Genomic DNA, 16,570 nt, shown 5'->3' on the forward strand with positions numbered 1-16,570 from the left:
ACCCAATTTTGCAAGCTACTGATTTGTACAGCTAAGAGAGAGCTGTCATATCTGTAACTAGTGTGTTATAATTCAAAACCGAACAAGAAATCCATATGCTGTCTGCTGGTCTTGTACGTTGCCCTCAATGGTATAAAATTCTTAAGGGCAAGATTTGTCCTTCATTTCAAAAGCATCATATGCTCTCTGGAGGGGGGTCAGACACTTAGCCTATTGGAAAGCTGTGAGCTGTGAGGTTCCCGTGTAGGCTCTGCAGCCAGACTCATGGTGCACCACCAGGAGAGCAGGAAACTACCCCTGCATTGGGGACTCCAGCCGCGACCTGGCTATCATTCAGCTGGCACCAAAGCCTCTTGGAATGTCATAATTGAGCTTATGTCATTCGTGCTCCATTTTCAAAGCAACAGAGCTGAGTAGAAGATGAGAGATTAAAATCTGCCCCACTAAAAATTTAGTCAGAAGAGAGGCTATTCCATAACACATCCCATAAATTGGCTATCTAATTTGTACGTTTCTGCTAATAGTCTGGAAAAAAATCATCATTGATTCCTCAGGAGGAGAATAAACGAAATATATGGGGGAACGAAAAAATCCAATAGGAGAAGACTCAGCCACAGAACCATGTGCCTCTAAGATTCTTGCTAAAACTGAAGATGTTTAAAAAATGGAATTTTTTGTGCATACCTCTTGACATTCTAAAAGTTTAAAATAAACATAAAGAAACATTTTTAAGTGATGTACTTAATTCTGACCTTTTAAAAAGTCAGGTCCTCCTGCCTCCTCATAAATCTGTGAACTTTTTGGACCCGTCCATTTATTGTAGTACTACAATAATAACACAATCCTAGAAACCCAGTACTTTCTGAGAGAAAAATCATCTTCTATACAAATAACGTATGTCAAGTAACGTAAAAATTTTTGAAGACAAAAAATGTGGAATCCTGTTATTTTACTTACCATGTGGAGAATAGACTCGTAAATTAATGGGTATGGCGGAAATGCCTTTATTCATTCCAGTCACTCGATCTGTTTCTGCTTCAATCTCATGACGAACTTCATCAAAATCTGTAAATTTTTTTCCTTTGCAATGTAGAAATTCAGCATATTCTACAAAAGACAAATTAACACAATTTACAATCCATGCACTCTTGCAATAATTATAAGGAAACAACATTTCTTTACCTACAAGTCAAAGTAGCCATTTTGTCTCCTCAGCCATTAAAATGAGAGAATACAGCAGTTACTAAGAAACACAGTGAATCCTTTAGAAATATTAAACACAGTACAAATGCTAAGAATGCTAAATTTACTAATTTTCAGATGAGCAATTAAGTAGTAAAAGCAGTCTTTAAATCATCCTGTCTGTTAAATAATTTAAGGAGAATTTTGGCCTTCCAAATGATAAAGCAAACAGCATCAGATTGTTAAAGAAATTAAGTCTGGGGTACATACAACGTCCACCTAATCCTATCAGCATGTCCTTTCTCAATATCACCACTTTATTAAGAGAGAATTCTAAGTTATATAAACGTAGCTTCAGAAGCCAAGACAATTCAGAAACAAAATGTACTTAATTCTTTAAAAAGAAATAATATACGGAATATCTTAGCTTTAAAATATACTATTCAAGATACCACATCAACTTGTATTGTTAAAAAGACAATTGCCCAAGCAAAAAGAATTTTAGATCAAAGAAAATACCTATTTCCAATCTGAAAAAAAATCAGTGTTTGAGGAAGTAGGAAAAACTATATATATTAACAGAAAATTAGATTAAGTTTCAATAACATCTTACTCACTGTTGTACTATCGATTTCTATTCCTGCCTTCAGATGTATCAAGTATAGAACACAACCCAAAAAGGAAACTGATACTATTAGACTTTAAAAAATTATAATCTTAACAAGAGAATGAATCTTAAGAAATATTTTCATTTTTCTAATAACTAGCTGAAGAATTGCCACACCGAACTTAGACTAAGGCTAAGCGTCTGGAGCCCGGATGCTGGCAGAGCCAGTTCCTGGCGGTCTTTGCACCATCTCCACCATCAACACTTAACCTTCAGCCCCTGTGGTAAAGCCAACAGGGAGACAACTATAAGATGTCTTCAAGCATTTTAGCATCAGTTAACACAGGCAGCATGAAATGGCGCTGATCTGTATTTAAAGAAAAAGGAAAAGACAGAGATAAGAAAGATGGCTTCAAGCTGCAGTGCCTAAAAAAGAAAACGAAGTTTGAACTGGGTCCTGAAGAGTGGGGAGTGTTTCAGTGTGCAGACAAAGGAAGGTCTTTGAGGATATCCGAGAATTTTAACAGCCCTACACACCCTGGGCCAACTATCATCCAGCCCCTGTTCAGAAATATCCACTGATAGAAAACTGAGGCTTTGGTGTCCAGGAATAAAACTGTTATTGGGGGGGGGGAAAAAAAAAACTTTTTTTTTTTTTTAGATAGGCTCCATGCCCAGCATGGAGCCCACACAGGGCTTGAACTCACGACCCTGAGATGGAGACCTGAGCTGAGATCAAGAGCCCGACGCTTAACCAACTGAATCATCCAGGCACCCCAGAAAATATTTAACAAAGTCTGAAATCTGCTTTCTGATCCTATTTCCGTGGTCCAATTTGGCCCCCTGGAACTACTCAGACAAGGTCTTCTTCCCTGTAAAAAGGCCAGGCTGGATCTACGTGCTTGCACAAGGAGCCCATCTTCCTCCCGGGCTTCTCTCGCCAGCTTCCCGTGCTAGTCTCATCCATTGCGCAGGCCTCCTCGTGGCCAAGGTCATGGCTTCTGAAGTGGACCAACCAGTTTATGCTTTAATTTCCCAAAGAACTGCAATAACCTAATGTTTCAGCTGTTAGAACGACAGAGACTTTTCTTCATTTCAGTCTTTCCTATCAATGTAGATAGACATGAATAGTTTTCGTTCTTAGTTTTTTCATACAAAATGCGTCATTCTCTGAAAAATGGCAAGCTAAGACTCCCACAGTTCATTCCTCAGTAGTGCAAGTATACACCGTAAAGCTTCAGCAGGCTTCAGAATTCTGGCCAGAAGTGACGACTGCATCTTCTGGCATGTTCTTTCCCATGTTTACACTCACAGGTGCTGTTTTTATTGGCATCTAAATTCCCAGAAGATACAGCCTTGATTTTATTTACCTAACCCAGTGGATTAGCCAATATCATGGAAACATAAGAGTTTAAGGATAAGCAGGAGATAAAACAATATGAAAAATAAGGAGGAACAAAGGCTGTCAGATCCCAGAAAACAAAAATTAACACATAAAAAGAGTCATAAGTAATTTATAAGAAACGGAACTGTACTTTTTCAGTTCAGTATATTTTGTGGAAAATGCATACTTGAGAACTTACAGCTATCATAAATATTACTCTTATAAAAGCAAGGAGGTTCTGGATCAGAGACTACATTTTCAATTATGCTGCCAATCAATAATTCAAGTAACACAACTGTCGATTTCTCTCTGCGCCACTAGATGGCGCCTACTTGCTTTCTCTGTAGGAAACCAATGCCCTTCCAGAATGCTGCAAAATCAATGCAATTTTCAAATTAGATTCAAATTCATTCTTGGTCTCCTAAAAATGCTTTTATTTTGAAATTGAGAAATTAGAATTGTGAAGGGCCATCTCAAGCCTCTGCGTCTTTTATAAGGACAGGATCCCGCAGAGAGATTTAAAGATGCTGGTGTTCATTTATTTATCCAACTAACATTTTCGAGCTCTTACTATTCACTACACACTATTTTAGAAATTGCAGAGAAGAGGGACGCCCGGATGGCTCAGTCAGTTAAGCGTCTGCCTTCAGCCCAGGTCATGATCCCAGGGTCCTGAGATGGAGCCCCACAGTGGGCTTCTTGCTCAGCCTGGGAGCCTGCTTCTCCCTCCGCCTGCTGTGCTCTCTCATCTCTCTGACAAATAAAGTCTGAAAGAAAGGAAGGAAGGAGGAAGAAACTGCAGAGGAGAAAAAAATAAGTCTAACCTGGTGAAGCTTAAATTCGAATGAAATGAAAGAGTCAACAATGCAGGTGTGCCAGACGAGAAATGCTCCGGAGACAATGGAATGGTAGGGGGGATATTAAATGCTAGGGCAGGAGGACTGGTTTGTTACATGTTTTGATTGAGAAAAGCTGCTCTGATATGACAAAGTGACATCTGAGCAAAAGCTGAAGGGAAGAAGGGAGGAAGCAATGCTTTATATAGGAGCAACCCAGCAGAGTGCCTGAACCCGGAAGCATATGGGAAGGACAGCAAAGCCGACGGGCCTGGATGACAGAGTATATGGGAGGAGGGGCGGGTGATGGGGTCAGAGCTGTGGTGCAGACCTGAACTGTGTCCAGCCTGCGGGACTTTGATTTTTACTCTGAACAAATGGTGGACAACTGGAAAGGCTCGGCGTAGAGCGGGTAGACGTGATGCAGCCTAGGCTTTGAAGAAATTACTGTGGCTGCTGTGCTGAGAACAGACACCGAGAGTAAGACAGGGAGCTGGCTACTGAGAGTGGAGGTGAGAGATGATGGGGCTTGGACCAGGGTAGCAGCAGTGGGAGTGGTGAGAAGTGGCTAAATTCTCATGTGTTTTGAAGGAAAAACCAATAGGATTTGCTGATGATTGAAGGTGGGGTACTGGAGAAAGACAGGAGAGTCAAAAAACAACTTCCTGGAGTTTGACCTCAGCAATGGGGAGAATTTTGAAATAGGAAAGACCGAAAGGAAGAGGTTGGGGAGCCCGGGGGAGGCGATTGGGAATCAGGAGTCTGGCTGCAGACCTATGACGCTGTACTGCCCACTCCATGCTTACCGCCAAGTGGAGAAGCAGATCTGCTGCGAAGGGTTGAGGATTACACAGCTGTAAGAGATACCTCACATTCAGTCATCTGTTAAGTGTTTATTTACTCTGAAATTTTTCCACAAGAGGGCAGTCAAGCGCTTGAGGAAAAGGGCAGCTTTTTCTAATTAGCACAAAAATGCCTTTGGGACTAGATACATTAGCCTTTCATCCAGGGAGAAGTCCAGACTAGAAATATATATTTGGAATAGATTAAAGTCAGGCAAGGGGATGAGATCACTTAGTGAGAGAGTTAGTTGGGGAAGAGCACTGGGCCCTGGGTGTTCGGTGTTTAGAGGTCAGGAGAGAGTGAGGAGGAGTGGTCCCCAGGATAGAGGAAACGGAAGAGGTGACCCAAAGCCAAGTAGAAAGGGCTTTTCGTGAAGGTAAGAGACTTCCACTCCATCCAATGCTGCCAACATGTTAAGGCAGATGAGAAGTAAGAATTAATCATAGAATTGGGCGATCTGAGAGTCCTTCAGGAGGTGACAAGAGCTGCTACAGGGGAGTGAGGAAGTCTGATTGGAACAGATTAGGAAAGAAGGTGAGAAGAGGAAGTGGAGACTGATGGAGGACAATTGTTTAAAGTGTTGCGGTAAAGGAGAGGAAAGCAGTGAGAGGGCAGCTGGGGAGATGGGGAGGAGTGAAGTCGGGGAGGGCTCCTTGAAGATGGGCAAACTGATAGCATGGTTCCGGCTGATAGCATTAATCCAGAATAAAGCATAAGGTGACAATGCAGAACTGAGAAGAAAACAAGTGGTGAGAGATCTTAAGGTCAAGGGGACAAGACACAGGAGAAAGGAGCAACCCAGCTCCTCTGTAAGAAGAGAAAGGAAATAGAACACTGAGAATTGACAAGACAAATCGGTAGCACTGGCGGTGGAGGGAGCACGCGGAATTCACCAGCTGAGAAAAGGAGTTTATGGTATTTGTCCCAAGCCATTTTATGCCTCTAAAAAACATTTCTGCATATATTCTCACTAGTTAAACCCTACAAATATTATTATTTCTACAACCAGATACATCACACACACACACACACACACACACACACACACACACACACACTAAGTGACCTAAGAGTAACCATAGGAGGAACGTCAACTAGGTCTAATCTGCGTCCAGCATTCGGAAGAACCAATGGGGCAGAAACCACAAAATCCATTTCTTTATGGTCCCAAAGAGCCTCTTAGAAAGCAAGTCAGCCTACAGGATGGAATTCAGGCAACACATGCTCTGACTTGTCAGAAGGCAGCGACCTATTCATAACCCGTCCTCTACCCAGCTCTGCAGACTCACAGCTCTAGTCCCCTTATCTCTGACAGTGCAGTGATAATGGTCAGACCACACATTCTACTTGCTCATTAGAAACACAAGTCATAATTTGTAGCTACAGGGCTCTACTGCCAATAAGGTGCCCCCTCCCCCCACCATGGACTACAAGATGGGAGGACAGCAGAGGTGGCACGTGTGTTTTTGAACAACTGAGCACAGGTGCTGTTGAGGAAAATCATCAATCAGCTTCTATCATCACATAATCCTAAATAAATCTTTATCAGCAATGCAGAACTTCAAAGATACAGCTTTACTTCTCTGCTGTCCAAAAATACAATTACGGAGGAAAATCTTGAAAAGGATTACCAGAAGAGTAACGGGTCACTTACTATCCTCACCCCTGAAAGTGTTCACGTGAGTCTGGGGATGAAGGAAATTCTAACACCTGAAGTGAAATATACAGGACGGGGTGTACGAGCTGACCAGTAGCTACATTTTTAAAGAGATAGTAAGCGTGTGTCTCCTGCTGCTTTTACACTACAGTGAACTAAAATGTCTGAAGGTCTAACAATCTCATCTTATGGCTGAGGTATATTCTTTTCATAGAAAGGTAGCATTTCCAGTGGCACATCTTCCTTTGGCATGTTCTCAGTGTTCCTTTCATTCTAAATGCTTGGTAGTTGGAGATGTGAAATGGTCTCTCCCTCAAACAATTCCAGACTTCAGCCCAAGTTCAATCTGAACAGAAAGTGATTAAATTTCTTAGCCACAGGCTCATATGAAGGCAGAAGGCTATGTGCATATTAGCACTGAAACACTCATAATGCATCCGTGAAATTCTACTGTGTAGCAGTATAACCCGTCTTGCTAAAACTCATAGTATGTTCTCAGTTCTGCAGTTATCTTACAAAAAATGAGTCTTATTGACTCCCAGTTTTAAAAATCATCCCTGTTTCCCCAGTGTTAAAAACAGCCTACGTTTGAAGCACAAGTTATGACACATTTTTATATCAAACAGTAATTGGGGGGAAAGTGGGGTATTAAAAAATCAAAGCTATTACTCTTCTTTATTTTTATTTCCCTGTGAAACATTTTAGCACTGTCATCTCTAATGGTCATGGAAAACAAATTATGCTAGGTTAAACAACTGACAAGTTGTTTGGGGGAAGGATAGGATGGTTTGTGCCTGGGCAGCATTCCAATCATCTGTGAGAAGCACAGCATGACCATAAGAACTTAAATATTTCCAATATGCCCCTTCCATGTGGAAAAACATGCATGTGTTTCAATTAATCGAGGTTAAGTAAAAGAGAATAATTATGGAACATACGCACATAATCTCTTGTCAGTCTTTATTCTAAGAACTGGGGTCCTCAATACTTTAGTTGGGGTCTTATTTCTGAAGTGTTTTAATAGCAATGTTTTGTGAGGGCAGGGCTCAGACAAAAATAGAGTACGTGGGTCGCATAAAGGAGGTAGTTTTCAATGTTACTAGCTAAATTCACTCACTGTAAAGTGTCTATGTCTGACTATATTTAAAAACACATTTCTTCAAGGAAAGAGGTTACATTTTACTCATCTGTGTTTCCCCAATGCCTATCATATTTAGAGTAAAGAACATCTGTGGATTTCTTCCTTCTCTAAAGCAGGCCACTTTGCATACCATGGATCAATGTCAGTTAAAAAAAAAAAAATGTTTCCCTCTAGCCTTCAAGTCATCCCAAACTGAAAGCAAGGTTCTAGAACTGTGGCTGAATAAGCAACAGGGTGAGTCAGATATGAATGTTAGAGATCCAGATTTGAAGTAGAACTCAACTGTGTCCCTAAGGTAAACATGGGAAGTCTAGCAACGGGAGGGCGTGGGGGTGGAAATAAGGAAATCTTAAAAAGCTAACAACCTGAGAGGGTCCAGAGGAGGGTGAAATGTCAAAGTCTCAGCACAAGAGTCAAGAACAGTGGGGGTAGGATGGGAATAAGGAGGCCAAACAGACAAAATGTGGGTGCCAAGCGAGTATCAGAGACCGGATACAAAACATAGCATTTCAGATCAGGGTTCTGGTACTCAGAGGCAGAGGAGCAGATCAAGACCAAACTCCAGACCCAAGTGATCCAGAAGACAATCAGGCAGAAGACCAAGACGCTAACTCGATCACAGAACGAAGACAGAGACTTTTTCACTGGATACAAAGCCAAAGCGATTTACGTAGACCTCAGGGTGAAGAGAGAGGTCTATCAATGCTCCCTTGATATTTACAGCTCAACAAGGTCCTTTACAGTCTTCGTGCCTAAGAGCTGGGTGGTTCTAAAGCCTGGGCTGGGCTGACCCTGCATGTGAGGGTTAAGTGGTCCCGGTCACCGAAGGAGTGCTGGCACAGGAGCCCAAGGCCAGCAAGTGACAGAAATCCCTCCAGCAATAAGAACCGTATGAATGTTATCACAAGTATCCAAAAAAATCAGAATCAGCAGCTATCATATCTAAATAACTCGATTTACTCCCATACTTTTTCAAAGGATCTCAAAGAGTATAAAAAAATCAACTCTATTTCATCCTCTTGATTTCCATTTAAAACACAATCAAGAGATAAACTATATTTCAAACACAGAAACTGAACAAGAAGCACACCAAACACTTGGCCAAAACATTACAAAATGAGTAAGCGTACTAAGTCTCAGCAGCCTCTGACATGATTTTCCTCCTCTACCTCGGAATGTCCTCTTCTATGGACGCCCATTACTCTGGCTTTCCCAACCTCCCTCTTTCCCCGCTGGTTGCTCCTTCTCCATGTTCTTTGCTCCTTGTTTCTCCCCTTCCTCCCCTGCGCTTCCAATGGAATACTGCTAGACTTCCAGAAGGAAATCTGTCCATCTCTATCCTTTCCCTAGTTGATCTCATCTACCTAATGGCTTTAAAATTCATATATATATATATAATGAATATGTACACATACATATATATATACACACGTATATATTCAAATTCATCTCAAGCACTCATTTCTCCCCTGAACTTGACTTCTCTGTAACCAACTCTAATGCTTACTTGGCACTTCCACTCAGACGTCTAATAGATATCTCAAAATTAGCATGTCCAAACCCAACTGTAATCCCCACTTAGTTCCCCTTCCCTCCTCCCCGCTGGCTCCTCCTCCGGGCCGTCTACATCTCAGTTACTGAACTACCATTACATCAGGTGCTCAAATCCGAAACCGGAGCTATTTTTGCATCCCTCTTTTCCTTGCCTCTCTCCCAAACATCTTCTCGCTGCCCCCTCTGTGGCCATCCTCCCACTCACTAAACTGGCACCACCATAAAAACATCTGAACGGGTCCTCCTGATACCACTCTTGCTCCCATTAACCCATTCTCCACCAAGCAGTTAGAGAGATCGGTCTAAAATCCTACGTTAGACCATGTCTCTGCCTTTTGAAAACCCTCTGCTAGTTTCCTAGTGCGGTCAGAAATAGGCCAGTTCCTCACCCAGGTGTTCCAAGTCCTCGCCAGTCTGACCCTTGTCGACCTCTATTATCAGACACTGTCCCCACCTGCCACGTCCAAATTTGCTTTCGCTGCAACAGCCTCCTTTCTGCTCAAGTTCACCCAATCCATTCCCCCATCAGGGCCTCCCTACAAACAGCTCCTCTTCTGGAATGTACTCTCCCCAGACCTCTGCGTGTGGGGGGGGGGGTCCTCCCTGTCATTAATTGCTCGTCCAAAATACCACTTCTTTCGAGAGGCTTCCTTGACCAGGCAAGGAAATTAGCAGCTTGGTCACAGTTCACGTCACCCAATTTCTTTTCTTTCGAGTACATAATCATGATCTAAAGTTTTCCTTGTTTGTTTTTTATTGTCTCTCTTCATCCACAGGAACATAAGTTCCTGAAAACAGGAACATTAGCTGCTAAACTCCCAAGTACCCCAAAACAGTGAGTTGTACCTACTAGGCAGTCAACACAGAACTGTTGAATTAAGGAACAAATAAAATGAATGAGTAAATAAATGGATCAACATAAAAACACTGGAGACACGAGGTTTGTGGATGTGGAAAAGGAAATGATCCTAAATAAGGTTTTTGACATACAGAGTTTGACATATTTGAAATATACAGTTAGAGTGTCCAGAAGTCAGCGGATGTGGGTCTGGAGTTTTAGCCCAGGAGCTATAAAGGTGAGAGTCACAGGTACGTAAGTTGTTCACGCAAGGGACTGTTGATTACCAAATGACATGGAAATGATCCTTGGGTAGGCTCAAACTTTAAAGGCCAGGGAGAAGATAATTTGTCTGTAAAAGAGGCAGAAAGACTGGCCAGAGAGATAGCATGAAAGTCCGAAGTACTTGGCATTATGGAAGACAAAAGAATAAAGCCTGCATCAAGAAAGAGGAGTGCAATGGATAATGTTAAAAGCTGTTGAAAGGACAAGGGAAATACGAACAAATGGTTATAGGAATTCACAGAAATTGGGCATGTGTTACGTAGTTTCCTGTACCCTTAAACAATGTTCTGTGAGTAACTTAAATGTGTATTATTTCAATGATTTTTGCTATAGATTACTTTGCTTAGTTAAAAATTATTTTCATTTTTTATTTTATTAAGTTTTTTACTCTAATTCCAGTATAGTTGACATACAGTGTTACGCTAGTTTCAATATACTGCTTTAGCCTTTTTACACTTTTCTTTCTTGTGTCTCTTCGCTTGCAGTCAAGTTTATAATACACACTTCTTACCGTTAGCAATGTCTCTGTTTTTAAGAACATTTCCATTCTAACTTGTAGCTTTATGTTTTACTCTAGAATGAGAAGTCCAGTAACCTAGTGTGAATGGTCTGAGTCTAAAGAAATGAAAAAGTCCTGGGCACCCGGGGGGTTCGGTCAGTTAGGACTCCGCCTTCAGCTCGGGTCATCCCCCCAGGACCCTGCGACTGAGTCCCGTGTTGGGCTCCCTGCTCAGTGGGGAGTCTGCTTCTCCCTCTGCCCTTCCCCATGCTCATGCTCACTTTCTCTCTCTTCCTCTCTCTCAGTCTCGCAAAAAAAAAAAAAAATCTTTAGGGGGGGAAAAAAAGAAACAAACAAAAAAGTCCAGAGTAAGCCCACAACCATACAGTGCCTGAGCTTTAAATCATAGACTTTGTAATATTAAGTTTGACTACCCAAGGCTTTTTTTGTCTCCTCCCAATAATCAGCAAAGTTTAGAAACTGGAAATATAAAAAAGAGTTTTTCAAGGAAGCACATTATTACAATAATATTTACGAATAATTGAATAGGGTCGCGTGGGTGACTCGGTCAGTTTGGCAACGACTCTTTGTTTCAGCTCAAGTCAGGATTTCAGGTCCTGGGACCAGGCCCCATGTTCCGCTCTGCGCTCAGCAGGAGTCTGCCTGAGGATTCTCTCTCTCCCTCTCCTTCTGCCCCCCTCATTCACCCTCACGTACTCTCTCTCTAAAATAAATAAAATAAATCTTTTTAAAAAAGGAATAATTGGGGGCGCCTGGGTGGCTCAGTTGGTTAAGCTGCTGCCTTCTGCTCGGGTCATGAGCTGGGGTCCTGGGATCGAGTCCCGCATCGGGCTCCTTGCTCAGCAGGGAGCCTGCTTCCTCCTCTCTCTCTGCCTGCTTGTGTGTACTCTCTCTCTCACAAATAAATAAAAATCTTTAAAATAAAAAAAAAGGAATAATTGAATATAAAAATTCAGAAACAGCAAATGATGCGATATCATTCTTTGTTTTAATAACACAAAAAATAAGGTAATCTGCCAAGTAAAAATTTGTAATTAAAAGTGAAATGACTAGACTTTGTCATGAAAATTCAAGTAATCAAATTTCAATAGGAAAAATACAATACAAAGTCTAATGCACAAAATGAAAATATTATTTTCACCTAAAATCTTACACACAAAGAATAAAGTTTATAAATGAGATTTAGTAGCAATTATCAGAATTACAAGTATATAAACATGTAACTAAAAAAAATTCTCAAAGAAAATGTCTGAACTATAATATACATTGCTAGCTACATTATAATATCTTAACTGCTTGACCAAAAACCTTTTCCATGAGGATGCACTTTTATGCACAAATTGTAAGCATGCCATCTAAATATTTTATAAGATCTTGGTGCATTAGATAAGCTCCTCAAATGCCTTCATGACCAGTTCTTGAAGGTCACGGAGCTCAGCTAGAAACAGAACCAACTTAATTTTTGCCAATGGTAAAAGGTGTGAATAGAAGTTCACTTTTTACATATGAATATTCAATTAATCCAACACCATTTGTTAAAAATACTACTCTTTCCACCTAATTGCTTTTGCACCTTTAAGAAAAATGAGTTGTGATGGGACGCCTGGGTGGCTCAGTGGGAACACCGCTGCCTTAGGCTCAGGTTGTGGTCCCAGGGTCCTGGGATTGAGCCCCACATCGGGCTCCTTGCTCAGCAGGAAGCCTGCCTCTCTCTCCACCTCTGCCTGCCTCTCTGCCTGCTTGTGTGCTTTCTCTCTCTCTCTTTCTGACAAATAAATAAATAAAATCTTCAAAAAAAAAAAAAAAGAAAAATGAGTTGTGTATTTACCTGTAGGTCCTTTTTGAACGTTACTCTGTTCTACTGGCATATTTGTCTGTCTTTATGCCAATGTCACACTATCTTGATTATTGCAGGTTTATAATCACTATTAAAATCAGGTTGTGTTCATTCTCCAACTTTGTTACTATGTTTTAAAGTCGTTTTGGCTACTCTGGGTCCTTTGCATTTCCTGTGAATTTTAGAACTACCTTGTCATTTTCTATAAAACAATATAATATTTGAATCTCCACCAATAGCAGTCTCCACAATATTACTCAGAAAAGGTTTCCTCCTCCGCCCCACTTCTGTACATACACACACAGCATGTTTAGCTAAAAGCACAAGAATTTTCCCATGGATGTCTGCTCTGCTAAATGCATTAGACTTTAACAAAACTACAGATTCTTATAACAGGGAGGTACATCTCCTCTAAACTCTATCTCATGAAAGCAATCAGTTCAATGTTGTTGGGGGTCATACAAAAATATCTACCACCTATGGCCCAAGCACTATCTAACTAGTCAGTATGGTACAGTTGCTAATGAGAAGACATATTTTTACAACAAAAATCTGAACAAATAAAATATTGTATCTCAAATACAATGAAAACTCCCAGACATGATCCGAGAATACTTCATTTTATCGTGCTTTGCTTTACTTCACTTCGCAGATGATGTTCTATTTACAAATAAAGGTTTGTGACAAAACCTCTAACAAACATGGTCATTGGCACCACTTTTCCAACAGCATTTTTTCACTTTGTGTCTTCGTGTCCCATTTTGGTAATTCTCACAACAGCTCAAACGTTTTCTTTACTGTTATATTGTTATGATGACCTGTGATCAGAGATGTCTCATGTTACTACTGTCATTGTTTGGGCGTGCCATGAACCACAGACATAAAAGAGCCAACTTAATCAGTAAACATTATATATTCTGACTGCTCAATCCCCTGGCCAATCCCCTGTGTCTTCCCCTCTCTGTGGACACAACAATGCTGAGATCAGGCCAATTAATTACCCTCCAATGGCCTCTATAAGTGTTCAAGTAAGAGTCACATATCTCGCACTTTAAATCAAAAGCTAGAAATAATTAAACTCAGTGAGGAAGGCACGCCGAAAGCGGAGACAGGCCGAAAGCTGAGATAGGCCAAAAGCTAGGTCTCTTGCTCCAGACAGCCAAGTTGTGAAAGCAAAGGAGAAGCTCTTGAAGCAAATTAAAAGTGCTACTCCAGTAAACACACGAATGTTAAGAAAGCAAAAGGGTGTCATTGCTGATACGAAGAAACTTGTCATGGTCTGGACAGAAGATCAAACCAGGCTTCTCATTCCCTTAAGCCAAAGCCCAATCCAGAGCAAGGCCCTAACTCTCCTCAGTTCTGTGGAGGCTCAGAGAGGTGAAGAAGCCGCACAAGCAAAGTCTGAAGCCAGCAGAGGTTCTTGAGGTTCTTGAGATGTGAGGAAAGAAGTCGTCTCCATAACACGCACATCCAAAGCAAAGCAGCCAGTGCTGATGGAGAAGCCGCAGCAAATCATCCGGAAGATCAAGCTAAGATAATAGTGAAGGTGGCTTCTTTAAACAACAGATTTTCAGTGTCCACGAAGCAGTCTACTGTTGGAGGAAGATGCCACGTGAGACTTTCATAGCTGGAGATAAGTCCGTGTCTGACTACGAAGCACCAAAGGACATGCTGAGGGCTAACACAGCTGGGAGACTTTAAGGTGAAGACAATCATTTACCATCCTGAAAACCCTAGCGCCCTCAACAAACATGCTAAATCTACTCTCCCGTGCTCCAGAAACGGGACCGCAAAGCCTACAGAACCGTACCTCGTCTGCTTACAACACGGTTTACTGAGTATTTTCAGCCCACTGTTGAGACCTACTGCTCAGAGGAAAAGATTCCTTTCAAAACATTACTGCTCCAGGATCTCTGATGGAGCTGAGATTCAAGCTGCTTCCACGACTGCTAAAATCCATGCTGCAGTCCATGGGTCAGGAGTCGTTTTGACTTTCAAGTCAAAATTTAAGAAATATGTTTTGTGAGGCTAAAGCTGTCACACACAGTGATTCCTCTGCTGGACCTGGGCACAGCACATTGAAAACCTTCTGGGAGGGATTCCCCACTCTAGATGACGTTAGGAACGTTGCTGATTCGTGGGAGGAAAACAAAACATGATGATTAACTGAAGTTGGAAGTTGATTCCAACCCTCACGGACGACTGACAGGTTCAAGACCTCAGTGGCAGAAGTAACGGCAGATGGGAAAGAAACAGCAAGAGAACTACAGTGAGAAGTGGGGTTTGAAGACGGAACAGAATTGCTGCAACCTTATGACAAAACTTTAATGGACAAGGAGTTGCTTCTTAGGGATACGCCGAGAAAGTGGTTTCTTCACTCCTGGTGAAGAGGCCATGGAAACTGTTGAAATGACAACAAAGGACACAGAATGCTACATAAACTTTGCTGGTAAAGCCACAGCAGGGTTTGAGAGAATTGGCTACTGTGGGTAAAATGCTACAGAGAGATTTCTCCTGAAAGGAAGAGTCAGTCAATGGGGGCAAACTTCACTGTTGTGTTATTTTTTTTTTAAGATTTTATTTTTTTATTTGACAGGCAGAGATCACAAGCAGGCAGAGAGAGGAGGAAGCAGGCTCCCCGCTGAGCAGAGAGCCCGATGCGGGGCTCGATCCCAGAACTCTGGGATCACGACCCAAGCCGAACGCAGAGGCTTTAACCCATTGAGCCACCCAGGCGTCCCCACTGTTGAGTTATTTTAGGAAACTGCCACGTCCACCTCAACCTTCAGCAATCACCACCCTGACCAGTCAGCAGCCATCAACATGGAGGCCAGACCCTCCACCAGCGAAATGATTACAACTTGCTGCAAACTCAGATGATGGGTAGCATTTTTAGCAATAAAATATTTTAAAATTAAGGTGTGTACACTGTTTTTTTTAGACATAATGCTACTGCACACATAATAGACTATATAGTGTAAACATAGCTTTTATATTCACTGGGAAACCAAAAAATTTATTTGACTCACTTTATTGTGATACCTACTTTATTGCAGTGCTCTGGAACTAAACCCTGCAGTATCTCTAAGGTATGCTATATTCACAATGGATGGCATAAAACTAAAATGAAAAGTAATTTCTTCTGACAAGATGCCTCTCTCTACGTGATAAGACGAGCACTGGGTGATATACACAATTGATGAATTGTTGAACACTGCATCTGAAACTAAGGATGTACTATGTGTTGATTAACTGAATTTAAAAAATAAGTAAAATGAAAAAAAAAAATAGTGTTCTTTCTTAGATTTAAAAAAAATGCCTTTCTTTCACAAATTACAAAAATTATTCTATGACTCAGACAATAGTTAATTCAACCAGTACTTGAAAACTTAAAAGAAAAAGAAAAACTAAGTAGTCCCTATGCAGAAAACTCAATAGAACAGGTTGATTAGTGTACTAATTATCTAAATGAAGATAAGTAAATTTAAAATATTTTAAGATCTTCCTTAAGTGATTTTTGTTTTAATGCTAATGGATTTTGTAAGTAAATTCCAACATTTAGCACATCCAATGTATTATGAGGTCAGCTTAAATGACGCTAACAGAAATATACCTATATAGAAAAAACAAAATAAAGTTCTGATCTGAAACTCAGTACTATGGTTTTTCCAATTCAGATTGCATGTAAATTAATACTAAGCTACAAAACTCACCAATTATTTCAACAGGGACTTAAGTAATAGAAAGCTATCTCACAAGGACACTCAACTCCTCTATTTTTTTTAAAGATTTTATTTATTTATTTACTTGAGAAAGAGAGTGCACAAGCAGGGGGAGGGGCAGAGGGAGAAGGAGAGAAAGAATCCCAAGCCAACCACACAGAGTG

The 16,570-nt window shown here is 41.0% G+C and overlaps 1 protein-coding gene across 6 annotated transcripts in view; it reads right to left on the reverse strand.

Annotated features, from left to right (window-relative positions):
• DNM3 (dynamin 3) overlaps nucleotides 1–16,570 on the reverse strand; it is a 516,334-nt gene that overhangs the window by 379,149 nt on the left and 120,615 nt on the right. For all 6 annotated transcript variants that reach the window (XM_032862979.1, XM_032862977.1, XM_032862981.1 and 3 more), the window contains one exon: nucleotides 958–1,107. In XM_032862979.1, the coding sequence (XP_032718870.1) occupies nucleotides 958–1,107 (150 nt within the window). The remainder of the gene's footprint in view (nucleotides 1–957; nucleotides 1,108–16,570) is intronic.

Source organism: Lontra canadensis, unplaced genomic scaffold (assembly GCF_010015895.1).
Source record: "Lontra canadensis isolate GAN:19392208 unplaced genomic scaffold, GSC_riverotter_1.0 scaffold24, whole genome shotgun sequence".
Lineage (NCBI taxonomy): Eukaryota > Metazoa > Chordata > Mammalia > Carnivora > Mustelidae > Lontra > Lontra canadensis.